Source organism: Podarcis raffonei, chromosome 6, assembly GCF_027172205.1.
Source record: "Podarcis raffonei isolate rPodRaf1 chromosome 6, rPodRaf1.pri, whole genome shotgun sequence".
Lineage (NCBI taxonomy): Eukaryota > Metazoa > Chordata > Lepidosauria > Squamata > Lacertidae > Podarcis > Podarcis raffonei.
This window is the reverse complement of record NC_070607.1, coordinates 24,509,915-24,526,212: the sequence shown is the minus strand read 5'-3', so window position 1 is coordinate 24,526,212 and position 16,298 is coordinate 24,509,915. Positions and strand designations below refer to the sequence as shown.

Genomic DNA, 16,298 nt, shown 5'->3' with positions numbered 1-16,298 from the left:
TGCCAACAGAGTCATATGTCAGGAAAAAGATGAAAGACACTTAAGAAGGTCTATACTTCTATTTCTTAATTTTTTTTTTATAAAGTTGTTTTTCTTTCCTGCTCCCCTTGGATCTCTAATGACCACTTCTCACCAGTTGCCAATACCATATTTATGTACATTTTTCTTCAACTAAAACTCTTGTAGAGGGATGAATATAAACTAACATGAATAGCTAACATTTCTTCATCTTAGCTGCTGTCTACATTAAAAAAAAAATTACTTATACCCCTAAATACTCTGGATGTGGAGTATTTCACACACACCCTCAACCTTTAAACTGGAGTGAAATTTATCTCACTGCCTTTAAGTTAAAGCATTATATATTTCTTACAGCCCTTTGGGATTAATTATGACCCTAGATGCATGTGCAAGTTTTTTTAAAAAAAGAAAATAACACGCCATTTCAATTTTTAAAACACAACAGCTAACTTTGGAGCTCATCTGAGAAGTTGGAATTGGTCACGTTTACAAAAGCGATGTCAACACTTACAGCAGGCATAGCAGCGATGAAGTTGAACAAGTACCTCTTGAAATCTTTTCTGCTGCGGCCAATGATAGCACTGCAAACCACCACATGCAAAATGTTAGGCGTAAGGGAAGCAAAGCCCATCCCACAATGGTTCCATGAAGGCAAAGTAGAAAGCCATTTAAGGTGAACACAGGACAAGAAGTTCAACAAAGAAAGCAGCAGGACTCTAGTTCCACCATCCAGGCAGACAGATGCGCTTCCACATCTGCCGACAAAGCAACAGCTGGTCTACCGAAACCCTTCTCCGCGTTTCCACTGCAGCTCTAAAACAACTAACTATAGAGGCTGTTAACATGGGGAAGGCTGCGGGTCTTCCAGGAAGCTTTCTCTCTCCATGGAAGGAAACAATAGGGCTGTCACCAAACAAGCTCAGTGTTGAATTCCACCCCTCCACGATGTAGTTGCCCAAATTATCACTATGTCCTCATGTCCTCTCCTCATTCTCTATCGTTCAGCTTCTGTTCACAAATAAATATGCATCCAAATGACCTCAGGACACCGGGATGGGGGGGAGGAAGGAGCTATAATGAGCTACCACCTGAAGAGGCAGTTTCGTTTCCTTTGGAAATAAATAAATAGCATTCGGCCCACTGAGCTCAAACGTTTTGATTAGCAGCATTAGAAATGAAGAAAGGTGTGTTCCCCCCCCCCAAAAAAAAATGTGAGGAGAAACCAAAAACAGTGGAGGGTGGGGAGAGGGAAAAGTCAGGAATGGGTAGGTGAATGGTGACAAGGGTTTAAAAATATAGTGAGCACAGAGAAGTTCTGACCATTTGGTAATGCCTTGATCTAGAATGAGAATTGAAGAGAGGTTGGGGAATTGTTTACTTTGTTCTCTTTTCTACCTAGGCAAAGGGGTTTACTTTGGAAGAGGTAGAAAGCAACAGTGAAGATAACCGACACCATTCAGTACAACTTGTAAGACCATACATTCTGAAGCAATTAAAATTAAAAAATGGAAAAGCCACAAGAGCACCATAAACTGTACAATTTAGTTGACGTTATTCAAACTAAATTTCGGAAGCCATAAACTGGAAGGAAAAAGCTAATTGCTTCAGTTATGCGTCAGTTATCACAGCATAAATGTAACAGGTGCATGCTAATATTAACAATATCTGTTTACCAGTGGAATGGAAACTACAAATTTAAAAAAGGATTTCTTGAATAGCGACAGATCCCTGCTTACGATTGCACTGCAAGAAAAAAATGTACATAATTTAACAGCTCTGCTAATGACTGAAGAGTTACCACCATTATATATTTTTACAGTGTATAGTGGTACCTTGGTTTTCGAACGTAATCTGTTCTAGAAGACAGTTCGAGTTCTGAAACATTCAAAAATTGAAAACTCAATACAGAAGCCTCAATATGGAAGATGCGTGGCATGACTTCCAAGGCACGTTCAAAAATGGAAGCATTTACTTCCGGGTATACGGCGTTCAAAAACTGAAACGTTAGTCAACGGAGACGTTCGAAAACCGAGGTACCACTATATCAACAATCATTACTGCTGACATGACAGACATACAACCGATTTAGCAGAGAACTAAATGTGCAAGATAAAAATAATAAAGTCAAATAGTATTTTGTGTACAATTGGTTCATTTTTTGTATTATGAAACCCAAACAAGAAACCGAAACTCAAGCACATTCCTCTTCTTTTAAAACACAGAAAGTCTCTGAATATCACTTCTGCCTACAAGACTGCATTTTATTTGCAGATTATACCCCACAGAAATAAATTACGCTGGATTATATTTTGTATAACAAATAGGAAATTTGCCACAAATTGGTCCCTCCCCACTACCAGTATCCTACCAACCGTCAGAGAAAACTAATTGTTTGCTTGGATTGAACTTTCACTTGTGACAATTATAAGTACGTTGGCCTGGTTCACACATCACATTAAATCAGTAGCTAACATTCCACCCCCCCCCTTGAGATGTCACGGATCAGAACTTCCATCGACTCCAACCAGGCATAGTTAATAGCCAAGGATGATGGGAGTTGTAGTCCCACATATCTGGGGAGGATGGACCATATTGGATATTGTTACATTAAACTATAGTTAAACTATGCTGTAATGTGAATGTGCAGCATGATGCTGAACAGTCTCCTGCTCATGCCATGTTGATGGGAAACTAGATGGTCTGGCTTGTCATGACGTCCAAACTCAGTGTCGTAGTTTGTTCATGCTTTATTGCTCACACTTTGTATTTGGAGAAAGACAATCTAAGAAACCAGATTCGAACATCACAACAACCCTGACTCTTTGCAGTGGTGTGGTGGCAGCACAAGTCGATGAACGAAGATGAACGAGGATGAACTGTTCAGCAGACACACACAGCGTGCTACTCATTCCCATTAAGCATACTTAAGTTTTTAACTATGGTTTAATGAGATGTATGAGCTAAGCCACTGACTGCATAACGGATGTATCGGTCCCCTTTGCGCAACACACTAAACCATGGTTTAGTGAGAGATGCATAATCTAGAACAAGCCTGAGCAAAGACTTATGCTCCCCCCAGCATCTGAAACAAGTACTTCTGCAGCGTTTAATTTCCCTGTCATGTAATCTGACAGGGTTGTGGTGTAGGAACTGGCTGTTGTGGTTTAAAACAAACTCTGTTTTGTATTCTTCAAAACAAGCCAGCTTCAAGCCACAGGGGATAAATCTGGAATGTTTAAGTAACATGTTTTAAACCACAGTCTCTGATTCGTATGCAAAACCAGGTGTCTGAAAAAGTGAAACAAAACACACGAGAGCAGGAGATTATGGAGGGTAATGAAGCTGTGCTTAATCTTGTTCCAGCTTGGATAAATAGCACTAAACAATGATAAGCTATTATATGCAAACAGGGCCAGAGGGAAGGCATGGTTTCCTGCTACCAGAATGAGCTGTGACAAGCCTCGAGCCCAGGCATTCCCCTCCTCCATGTGAGAAGAACATGAAAACATCTGCATTTGAATTTAAACTAGTCACAGTTCCCCATGACTTCTGAACTCTGTAAATTGAGGTTTATTTTAACTATCAGTAGTAAGAACAAGTCATGATCAAACTGTGGTTAATTTAGAATTCATAGCTTCTCTTCCACACAGCTACAAGAGAGAATGAGAAGAGAAATAAGAGCCAGACACTCTTTTTGGTTCATTCTCACAGCAGGAACAATAATTTACCTCCCCATCCCATTATCTTTTTACATCTAAGTCAACTGCCAATCCATTTTATGCAACCTTTGTCCCTAGTTATTGCAATCTTATATGTCACACGAGTATACAATGCAAGGATCAAATATGGAATGCTTACCTCTCAATAACAGTTCCGTTCTGAATCATCCAAATATCACAGTATGTGCGAAGTATCAGCATCATGGCAATAAGTACCAAATAACCTGTCTAGTAAAAGTAAAGTGAGTTGTCAGTGTTCACAGATGATCATTCCTTAATGAGTTTACTACAAACAGCCTAGAGTCTTTCTTCAATTACAAAGGACAGGGCACAAATTTTAGTCATTTAGTTCAAGGTACTTGTGTTAATCCACAAAGCCCTAAATAACTTTCATCCAAAATACCTTAAGGACCACCTGATTCCTTATGCTCCACCTTGATCACTAAGACACTCTGATTGGACACTTCTGGTGGTTCCCATGCCCCTGAGTTTCAGTTGGCCTTCACCAGAGACTCAGGAAAAGTTTCTTTTAAGAAAAAAGCCAGTAAATGTCTATGTGTTGGATCCAGACTGCCTCTAGGTAAATCTCTACCCATGGGATGCTATGTGAAACAATCTTATCGGACTCCCTTTCTCCCTGTGCGCTGGAAAAGGCTGTTCCACCCCCTCCCCGAACTATGCTGCTCTAAAGGGTTGGGAGATCCTTCAGAAAAGTCTTAGAGGCAGTGTTGGGGGCTGCAGGTAGAAGGGGTATTGGCACAAATTGTCTCCCCCTCCCCTCACTGGATTTCCCCACTGGAATAGAAGGGCCCTTTCATTCTTGGAAGGGCAAATCTGGACGCAATGCTGTGAAATTAAATAAAAAGCTGAAAAACATTTTAACCTGGATTAAACAGAAGGCCAGGCTAAAGAAAAATCATGGAAACCATTTTATGCAAATCTCAACTATAGCCACTGATGTGTCCCATATTTATGAGGCTCAGTTCTCACAGCAGGTCTGTAATTCACAATTTTCTTGATGTTCTCAATGACATATGAATAAGGTGTCATAAACATTATGCAGTTGGGGGAAAAGAGAAAGGAAAGAGAAAATAGGGGAGAGAGATTGTGGGGAGGGAATAATGATATTTAGTTCTATTGCATAGTGTTCGTGCAGGGTTTTTGTGACAGCATCACATCAGTAGGTTCTTTACATATATATATTTATTTTTGTTGGCATTGCGAGAGATTGGAGGTCCAGAGCTTCGTTGGTTATATTCAGTTGGTTGCGGTCGGGTTTGTTTGTATGTGTGTGGGACGGGGGGGCGGGTTGTATACCCATATCAATTCATATGCTGTTGACTGGGATAAGTCATTGTCTTGTTGTGCTGAATGCAAACAAACTGTGAAAAAGACTATTATTTGAAAGTAGAGACACTATATGTACTTTTGTTTGTTTGTTTATTTGCTAGTAACACAAAAAAAATCTTAAATAAAAACTATTTTTAAGTCATCAGATATATGAGAAATAATGTATATTGAAACCCATCAATTTGAGGCTTAAATGCATATTGTAAGCCATTACTCTGAGCCCAACTTAATTCTGGTAACTGAAAAGGCTGCATGGAAAATAGTTTGATATAAATGACATCAGAAAGTGATCAGATTATTAGAATCATGGTGACAGGTAAAAGCAACATAATTAGATAGGTTGATTGTTCTTCATTTGCAGCTTACCTCTTTACAAAATGTTCTAGGGACCATAACTCTCAGGATTTGTCGTATTCTCGCAAAAAATACTCTGTCTACTACAGCTCGTTCTTTCTTGACTTCTTTCTGCACATGAAAAGATAACACAATACAATTATCTTGCTGTTTTCTTTTTGCATTCCATATTGGTCAACTGACAGCACAGTATTAGATGCCATGCACACAACTGTATTTTAATCACTTTGAAACAGCCAACCCATTCTACACGAATTGCTGTTGGAACCCTAAATCTGCCAAATACTACATAAGCTGGACCATAAAGAAGGCTGATCGCTGAAGAATTGATGCTTTTGAATTATGGTGCTGGAGGAGACTCTTGAGAGTCCCATGTCCTGCAAGAAGATCAAACCTATCCATTCTGAAGGAAATCAGCCCTGAGTGCTCACTAGAAGGACAGATCCTGAAGCTGAGGCTCCAGTACTTTGGCCACCTCATGAGAAGAGAAGACTCCCTGGAAAAGACCCTGATGTTGGGAAAGATGGAGGGCACAAGGAGAAGGGAATGACAGAGGATAAGATGGTTGGATAGTGTGGTTGGATAGCTGCTCATTGCAGGTGTAAACTGCATGGGGAGGAGGAAGGATTAATGATCTCTTCCTTATCCTGGCATCGAAACACATGGGTGCATGGCCCTTCTTTACATCAGAAGCAGAACTGAACAACACACATAAGCATCTCACATTTTGCAATATTTCCAAACTAAAGCTAGATGGGGAAAAGTCACCCAGTGGTAAACAAACTAAGCAAAAAAGCATCAATAATGTTTGCTTTACGAAACATGGACAAGAAAGAAAAAACAATATTATTTAATATATTTCAGAGTGCTAGGAAAAGAAAGGTATGGTGTTCAAGCATTAGCACCATTTAAAACATACTTTCTCTTGTCTGTACAAAACGCTCTAGAATGCCTTCTTGATTTTATTAATGTTAACTGATACAAATTTATCCAAAGTATTTTCATTTGCAAACACTACAGAAAAGCCACATTGATATTTTAGATGATTTACTCCAATTGTGCTGAGATCCTATATTCACATACCTGATAAGAAGCCCCATTGAACTTAATGAAACTTACTTCCAAGCAGACATGTATAGAATTGCATTGTCACTCTACTGTTACCACTCAAAAACAACAGGAAAATCTAGATAAATAACCCTTTTTCTAAGCTATTGTTTTCTGAACTGAACAAAGACTATACTTCAAAGCAATTTATTGAGCTGTTCGGTGGAATTACTAGATTTTAGCAACCACCTAATCTGCATTAACATTGCCAAATTTAGTAACTCACCTCATTGCCAGGTAATGTTTTTCCACTTTTCTTTCTGCAAACAGAAGAGTTATTTTAGTTATTTTCTTGGTTCAGAAGAAGAGTTATTCAAAAGACATCATATAAAAATATCAAAAACTTTAAATTGTTTCTTTACTAGGTAGAGCAAGAGTAGTAATATACAGCAGTTTTTTGGAAATGAAAGCAGTTTAGCACAAGGCATACAGAAGCTGATTTTCAACCACAGGAGAAATGCATCGTTTATGCATTCCCCCTTGCCACCCTGGTGGTTTTGTTGTTTTGTAATGGTATGTAATTCCAGTATAAAATTCAATTATTCAGCATAAAAGCTAGCAACATTAAAGCGGCCAAATATTCTACTGGAAACTTTTTCGTATCAATGACATTATTTCTACTGTCTTCATGTACTGCAGACACTCTGCTCTAATTTGCTCCTGGGCTGGACTGGGGGGGAGTTATACATCCTTACAACTCCCATTACTACCAGGAAAGAGTCTATTCTTTAAAAAGGTATTGAAGCCTGAAAACTGAACCCCACACTTTCAGGTGGACAGTTATCAGAAGCAACCACAGGATTCATATGGGCTTCAGTGTCTAATTTTACAAAATTGGCATAAACAGCTGCAATAATATTTCTGGATTTTAATGGTCCTACATTGGAAGTCTTGAGATAAGCATTATCAGCCTAAATAGGTGAGATTTGCAGGGCAAAAAAGGGCACGAAATACAATGTGGCTGGTAAGTTGGTCTCCTGATTGTGTTCAGGGTAGTGGGGGCAGAAAGCATAAATTAGCACTGTCGAGTTGTTGGTTTTTTTGCAGAAAGGTAATTTTCATTGCCATATTCCCCCCTGCCCTGGATATATATATATATATATTATCCAAGAGCCTTTACAATAGAATGCTCAAAGATTTTGATGAATACCTAAGGGAAGTTTATAAATTACTTAAGAACACACACAAAAATCAACGTTATTAATGAGAAAAATAATTTGGACAACTGAGCATTGAAAGTTCCTTTGATGTCTCAGCCCTTGTTCACATGTTATAAGCATTTATGTGTTCCATATAAAGATTATAGAGTTGGGGTGGGACATTCACTATCTCTGTCAATTACACCCTGCTGGTATTGCCCCCACTACAGCATCCACACATGTGTGTATGAGCATGATGCGCAGGGACAGACAGGTTAGGCTAGAACAGCACTAGCTGTAACTTAAAATTCCTGCCTGGGGGAATTATGGCAGTACTCTTTAAAGGATTAAAAGTACAAGACGCACAGTTAATCATTCTAGTACAACCTGATTCACTAGGTGTGGCACCAGTTCACAGGTTATTTCTGACAACGTCGCCTACAATGTGCAACTCAGTTACGAACACAATGAGATCCTTTACTCCCGTTTAGGCAGCAAGACTATACTCCCGTAGGTGGGAGAAATCCCCATTGGACTTGGTAGAATCTACTTCTTAGTACAGTACTGCACGTATAAGGTCACACTGCTAATCAAGATACAGTAGTACCTTGGGTTACATACGCTTCAGGTTACAAACTCCGCTAACCCCCGCTAGTACCTCGGGTTAAGAACTTTGCTTCAGGATGAGAACAGAAATCGTGTGGCAGCGGCATAGCAGGAGGCCCCATTGGCTAAAGTGGTGCTTCAGGTTAAGAACAGTTTCAGGTTAAGAACGGACCTCCAGAACGAATTAAGTACTTAACCCGAGGTACCACTGTATAGCTGTTGGAAGGCCTTTTTTCCCATTAAAGGGTCTTTAGTCTAAGTTTCCAGAGAGAGCCAGAAGTTATAATTCTACCAAAGGGCACAATACTTGGAAGTTTGGTACCAATTTTAAAAAACGTGAGGAGAGCCTGTTGAATCAGAACCATCTAGTCGAGCAAGAGTCTCTCAGCGGCCAACCAGATGCCTGTGGGAAGCCCCCCAGCAGAACCCAAGTGCAACAACACACTGTCTTCCTGGGGTTTCCATCATTACTGCCTCCAACCATGGAGGCAGAGAGTAGCCATCATGGCTAGTAGCCTTGAGCATTGTTTTAACTATGGAAAGGCGGCATACAAATAAAATGATGATGATGATGATGATGATGGACAGCCTTATTGTCCGTGAATTAGCCATACCTCTTTTAAAGCCATCCAATCTTTGAAAGCCATCCTATCACTGCTTCCCGTGGGAGTGAATGCCATTGGTTTCGTGAAGTTTTGATCAGTGGTTCAAATTATTCAGGTTTTCCAGCCCCATTAAAATATATGAAAAAAGTTCTGGAAAAATGTGTTGCACATGGCTGAAAGCAAAAGTAAAGCTAAAATCCTGCAAGGACTGAAGTGTTTTCAGACACAGTAACCTAGTAGATGCTATGTCCAATGACTATGTACATACAGTGGTACCTCGGTTTACAAACTTAATCTGTTCCAGAAGCCCGTTCTTAAACCGAAACCATTCTTAAACAGAGGCACGCTTTCCCTAATGAGGCCTCCCGCTGCCGGTGCCCTTCCACCGTTCGGATTCCGTTCTTAGACCGAGGTAAAGTTCGCAAACTGGGACACTACTTCTGGTTTTGCAGAATTCATAAACCGAATCGTTCGTAAACAGGACTGTTCTTAAATCAAGGTACCACTGTATCATGAAAAACTGTATCACAGAGTGGTACAGTGGTTACAAAAGGGTTCAACCACCTTTCTGGGTCCATGGAAACTTTTAGAAACTTAACAAATTCTCATGGGAGAACCACATCTACAATAGACACACATGCATGCAACCCACTCATATTGCAACCATATACATACGCTCAACATCCCATAGTGAACACCACACTCAGAAGTTCCCCTCCCCAAGGAAAGTCTGCCAAGAGAAAATTGCCATTCTCTTCCAGTATTTAATTTCACAACATGTGGGGAGAGAGAATGGCTGCGGCAATGCATACATGTGAGACAGAATCATAGACCTGGAAGGGACACAGGGGATCTCTGTGCAATGGAGGAATCTCAACTAAAGCATACATGACAGATGGCCATCCAACCTCTCTTTGGATGTCATGTGTTTAGTTGCTCAAGAAATCAAATCACTAGAGGTGCCCACACCCCACAACCAGTGCCGGATTTATGTATAAGCTAAACAAGCTATAGCTTAGGGCCCCCCAAAAAATTTAAAGGGGAAAAAAACTGAATGTACATTTCCAAAATATAAGATAAAAAACAAATAAAATAAAACCTACATACAGCAACAGTGTTTTGTGTTGTGTATGGACCGATTAGGTCCATAAATTACCATATAGCATATATTTAACACAGAAAACAGTGGCAATTTGTTGTTGACAAAGGACAGCTTAACATATAAAGGGCCCCATTACCTTCTGTAGTTTAGGGCCTCATCAAACCTAAATCTGGCCCTACCCACAACCTACGCTCCCAAACTCTGACCTACATTGAACACCAACTCTGCCCTACACTGAGATCCCCAACAGCACTCCAAAACACTGCTCCACACTGAAACTCATATACATCCTGAAACACACTGAAGCCCACCACATACCACCCTAGCAACACAGGGCTCAGTTGCTTCATAAAGTAATACAGGACCAGTACTATGTGGGACCATCTCTGCTGGTCCCAGACACTCCATCCTCTCCATCTAAATTTGGCCATGGGTGCATGCAGCGCAAGCTATAAGCAAGTGCAATTTGTGACACTGCGCAACATCACTCCTGATCAGAGGCTATGTCTGTTAAGACAGGTTAACAGACCTGGTGAGGGTTCCCAAAGTCCCAAGGGTCTCCTTCAACTAATCCATCCCAGAGATTGGAAGCAAGGTGGCAAGATGTTCCCACAGCCCTTTCCCAGGACCATTTGTGCAGGTGGTAATGGGTCACTCTCTCTGTTACCATTGTTCTCCCCTCCCTTCTCTTCTTAGAAAGTTCCTGGGAGAGGAAGGAGGATTGACAAAGTGGAGGCATTTCATCTCCTTTTCCGACAAATTCCACCCAAGTTGCTATAGCCAGGTAGAAAGTAGAACCCTGAGTGCCAGTGGCTGGACTGGTTGGGGGCAAGGAGACACTGCATTTGCAACTGATACCAGTGTTGAGACAGGAAGCTGCCTATGTATGATTCCTGGTTTCCACAAAATGAAGCATGTTCATTTTTTAAAATAACAAGAACCCCAAAACATTTCATTTCTGTTTCTGGCACTTGCCATTGCAATTTGTTATGCAGTTCTTTTTAGCAATTTTTTATATTAAGGAAACACAATTTTCTTTCTACGATAGCCAATGTACACCTTTGGCTGCTCCACCACATTTCCTTTTCCATCTGTGTAGAATGCCAAGTACAGAATCAAAGTGCAAAGGTAATGTAATAAGGTAATACATTACCTTTTACCTACAAGAGCTTTCTTCTGCCAGCAGGCAAATGAGGGTACAGATTTATGCATCAGAACAGTACACACAAGACACTTGCCCACAACTGCAAATTCCTTCAACAGTTTCTTCTGGGAATATTTTGTCCTTGTTGGGTACTTACTACTCTCCAAAAACCTCTTTTGTGATGCTTCTAAAACACTTTAAAAAGCTAGGAAAACAATGTGCTAAAATACACAAACCACTGTAACAAGGACTGTGAGCCAGCTAAAGAAAAACCTTAAGTCAATTGACTGAATTTAGTCAATGGATAAAATCTCAATAAATTTACGTACAACAAAAATAGTTCTAAATAAAAGCAAAGCTTTCTTTTTCAGTGATTTGCGCATGTCCACAACAAACACATTTTTTCTCATACATGAAGGAATGGCTCTTTCAAGGCAGCACTTGCCACCTGCAGTTCTTATAAGTACTTGAATCAAGAATTGACTGGGAGCGCATTTTTAGTTGATCAAACTGTTCTGAATCATTGATTCTAACTGATTAATGAAAAAGCTGCAGTCCTGACTATAATAACTTGACTCTCACCCCAATTGTATTATCTTCCCCTTTTTCCTGTTCTCTCTTTGTATTCCACTGCACAATACAACCTTTGGGCTACAGAGCCGCACATTTATGCAACATTAAGCCACAGGAGCGAACAGTAGGCCTTTGTGCAAGTTATGTTCTAAGACCTCTGTGCTAGTCAAGTCTCATGATATTCTTTTGGGAGAGACTGAAAGGAAGAAAATGCAGGAGTGCTTTTCAGCACTACAAAGAATCTAGCTACTAACCCAGAAAAAAAATGGTGACTGAGAGTGGATGCTGAGGCCAAACAACAGAGACCACAGTCGCCTTCATGGCCTGCAGGTATACTTCCCCAAAGAACCTGACTGCAAGAAAGAGAATGCTAGACTAGATGGACTTTGGGACTGCGTCTGCACATAACACTAAGCCAAACCATAACTAGTGCAAATGTACGGGGTTTGTAGGGAGGCGATTGCAGTCACTTTGCTTCTCTCCAGTCCTCTTAGCTTACATTTACTGAATGCGTCATAATAAATAAATAAATTCCTGGATCATGGTTAATCATAGAATCATAGAGTTGGAAGAGACCACAAGGGCCATCGAGTCCAACCCCCTGCCAAGCAGGAAACACCATCAGAGCACTCCTGACATATGGTTGTCAAGCCTCTGCTTAAAGACCTCCAAAGAAGGAGACTCCACCACACTCCTTGGCAGCAAATTCCACTGTCAAACAGCTCTTACTGTCAGGAAGTTCTTCCTAATGTTTAGGTGGAATCTTCTTTCCTGCAGTTTGGATCCATTGCTCCGTGTCCGCTTCTCTGGAGCAGCAGAAAACAACCTTTCTCCCTCCTCTATGTGACATCCTTTTATATATTTGAACATGGCTATCATATCACTAATAACTAAGGAGGAGAGAGCTTAACCAGCTAAGGGAGCTGGGCATGTTTAGCCTGGAGAAGAGGAGGTTAAGGGGTGATATGATAGCCATGTTCAAATAGCCATCATCAGTAGTTAAGGGGTGATATGATAGCCATGTTCAAATAGCCATCATCAGTAGTTGAGGTTTGCATTTAGTAGGAGGTAGTGATTGAGGAGAGAGCTTAACCACTGTCCCAGGCTTAGCAATCAAGGTGTTACTATTAGTTTATAAAGCCCTTAACAACTTGGGACCATTATACCTACGAGATTGCCCCACCCTACATCTGATCATGCAACTGCTTTGATTGGCGGAATGGGCACTACTGCAGGTGCTACACAGCACCTGTTCTGCATTTGTAAGAACTTGATTGTTTAGTGCAGTGCCGTGGCACTCTGGGGTGCCTTGAATGGTGGTCAGGGGTCCACAGGCAACCCTAGCCTCTGTCTCTCTCTCTTTCCTTCCCTCCCTCCTCTGATGCCCTTCCATCTCTGCCTCCAAAAGGCTTGCACAGCTGTTTGTTGCAGCAGCCCTGGCTATAAGCTCCCCAGGCGAATGGTGCCGCTGGGCTGGCCAGGGGGTGCTAGTTGCCAGGAGCTGAAGCGGCCTTGGAGTAAGCAAGCAAGCAAGCAAACAAACGGGCAAGGGACCCCAGCCAGCCAGTCTGCCAGGCCTTGCTGTTGGGAATGGACAGACAAGCCCCAGGCCCTATGGGGCAGTGTGAGGAGGCACCTGTCTTTAGGGCAGGGGGGTAGCTCAGAAACCAGGGGCGGCAGCAGCAGCTGCCCAGAAGACTCCCAAGGAGAGGGGAGGGGAGAGGAGGCTGAGGGAGCACTCCACAAAGAAGGGTATTCGAGAAAGGGTGAGAGGCTGCCAGTTGTGCAGTAAAGGGGTGACATAACTGGGCTCCTGAGCCCCAGAGGGGTGTCGCAGAAAGAATTTAGTTGTCAAGGAAGCCGTGGACTCAGAAAGGTTGAAAACCTCTGATTTAGTGTGACAGCACCTGCACTTTGTAACTCCCTGCCTATTGACACCAATAAGTGACAATCACTGCACTCTTTTCAGTGCCTGCCTACCCAGATGCTGAGAACATTGATGTCATTTTAATATATTTTAGTATTTAACTTTTGTATGTTTTAAAGTAGGGTTGCAATTTCCCCCCAATTTTCCTGTTTCACCTTTCATAAAGCACTTTGAGGGTTTTCTTACAATCAAACAGTGCATAAATTTTATGAAATAAATAAAATGAACTGAGCTGAGCTAAAAGGACTAGGATGTGAGTTCTGCTCCAGAAGCCAGCACACACATGCAGTCCCAGTCAGCCATGGTTTGCATTACCACATTGTGCAAGCCATGCCATAGTCTGACCTAGTTGGACACTTTTTATGTTCTTATGAGAGAAGTGGAATGCGACCATCACTTAAAAAAAGAAAAAAGCCAGAGTCTTCAAGGTGTCAGCTAAGGCCTAAGCTTACTGATAGCAGACAAGAAGTGAACTCTCCCTTTCACTGACTCAGTTTTCATGCGCCTTAAGGAAGAAGAAAGTCTCACACCATTCCACAAATCATCTGAAGTATTTGCCAAATTCCTTTGTCACAGGTACCCAGTTAGAACGGTTCTAGAGTTACCATACAGCTGGTAAGCTCAACAACTCCCCCCCCCCCTCAGCCGCCAACTTTTGTGTCTGGATTATTTTCACTTTTTGAAATATGACAACCCTAAACAGTTCAATCTTTACATGGAACATCTAGCACTAATGCAGGCGTGGGAAAACGTTTTCAGCTGAAGGGCCAAATTCCCTCATAAAACCCTTCCGGGGGGAATGGCTTTGACTCTTAGCTTTGTACGGTAGGTTACATTCTGAACACACAAAAGTCAGGTTTACACGCACAGACACGCTCCATTCAGGCAAGCAATGGATAGTATGGATAGTTCAAGGACATATTCCAGTTCAAGGACCATCACTCAAGGAGGGTGTGAAGGCAGTGAGGGGGTTATGGCCATAGAAGAGGGTGAATGTCCCAGGGAGAGATCATGGCCTAGGGAGGGTCCTGAGGGCCAGACACACAACCCTGAGGCTCCCCACCCCTTTTCTAGTGAAATGAAATACCCAATGGCTTCAGAAACATGTAACCTGCAAACATTCAAGGACATATACAATGCAATGCTACTATTTACAGGCCGGTCACAACAGTATTTCTCAGGTTGTCTGTCCTCAACTTTCACCTTGTTCCCCCAACGCCATTGGGGCAAAGAGTAAAGTTTATTGAATGACTCATGTTCAGCAATATCAAACTTCCTACACTGTAATAACCAAGCAAAATTCCTTTCAGTAGGGGAAAGGTCAATATGCTTGCTTGAGTTTGCATCACCATTTTAACACCCACGGAACTCGGTAATCATGATCAAACTCTTGTCAGGAGAGTTGGTAATACAGACTATAAAGCCCTTAACAATAAATTGCACAACATTCTAATCAAAGTCAACATCAAAGTGGGATGAAACATTGTAAACAAATGGATAAATTAGAACAGGTGTCCTAATGTAGGCACCTACAAATCTTTTCACCAGTAACCAGCGCCTCTTTCCTCCAGCCAGAAGGACAACAAACAAAACACATCCTTTCCTCCCAAGCTGTTTCTTATCTTCTTCAAGGGAGAGAAGATCCCACATGTTTCTTTAAACCTTTGTGTCAGGTAAACAAAAGTTTAGTGTTATGGGCAGCCATGGGCAGCCCTTCTGCTGCAGAAAATGTGTTTGCTTTCTAACCCTGAATCCAGATCAATAATTTGTAGGTAGTGTGGTAGGGGTACTAAAGGCTATGGTAGGGATCCCTAGCCTTAGATTTGACAACTTGGGTCCATTATTACTTCGACTGGAAATAGCCATTTTCTATATAAGAACTGACACTCAGCAGTTCGTTTTCACTATTTATGGCTCACAATATACCGATTCTTATTTCTTTAAGATGGACACACACACAAACACACTCGACTTGGGCTGCCTCCTTTAATTCTAAATTATATACCACACAATCCCCAAATAAAAATTGATATCCATAATTTCTTAGAAAACTTACCCATTATCTTCACTAACCCTTGAAGAAATTGACTGTTATTAAAAAATTAAAACCACATAAAGGCTCAGGACCTGATGGCTTCACTTCCAAGTTTTATAAACAATTCAAAGAAACATTATTACATTATGGGCTGCCTATTTAACAACCTAATGAGAAGGGAACCCCTCCCCAAAACATGGTACCACTCTAAGATTGCAGCTATCCTAAAACCATTTGGAAACCAGCAGAAGGTAGAATCTTTTTGGCCGATCTCTGATTAACCAGGATTACAAAATCTTTACATCAGTGCTTGTCAACAGGATTGGTATATTTTTGCACAAGCAAATAGCCCCAGACCAAGCTGGTTTTGTCCCCCATTGAAACATCAATGAACCAATCAGAAAACTTTTAAACATAATCAAATGTGGTATGGACAACTTCCCCACTGGTAGTCATGGCCTTGGACATTCTCAAAGTCTTTGACTGCCTAGAATGGGACTACTTGCTGGCAGTTCTATCTAAATTGCAATTGACCCGAAATTTATACACATTTTGAAACAAATACACTCTGCATCTTCTGCCACAGTAAGAATAAACACACACACAGCTTTACTGC

At 41.2% G+C, this 16,298-nt stretch overlaps 1 protein-coding gene across 2 annotated transcripts in view; it reads right to left on the bottom strand.

Annotated features, from left to right (window-relative positions):
* ABCD3 (ATP binding cassette subfamily D member 3) overlaps positions 1-16,298 on the bottom strand; it is a 44,744-nt gene that overhangs the window by 22,999 nt on the left and 5,447 nt on the right. The window contains exons 2-5 of one of the 2 annotated variants that reach the window (XM_053391686.1): positions 6,778-6,811; positions 5,457-5,555; positions 3,880-3,968; positions 1,695-1,764 (exon numbers count right to left, since the gene is read on the bottom strand). In XM_053391686.1, coding sequence (XP_053247661.1) covers positions 1,695-1,764; positions 3,880-3,968; positions 5,457-5,555; positions 6,778-6,811 — 292 coding nt within the window. Of the gene's footprint in view, positions 1-532; positions 603-1,694; positions 1,765-3,879; positions 3,969-5,456; positions 5,556-6,777; positions 6,812-16,298 lie in introns of both variants that reach the window. The other variant, XM_053391685.1, reaches the window with a different exon arrangement.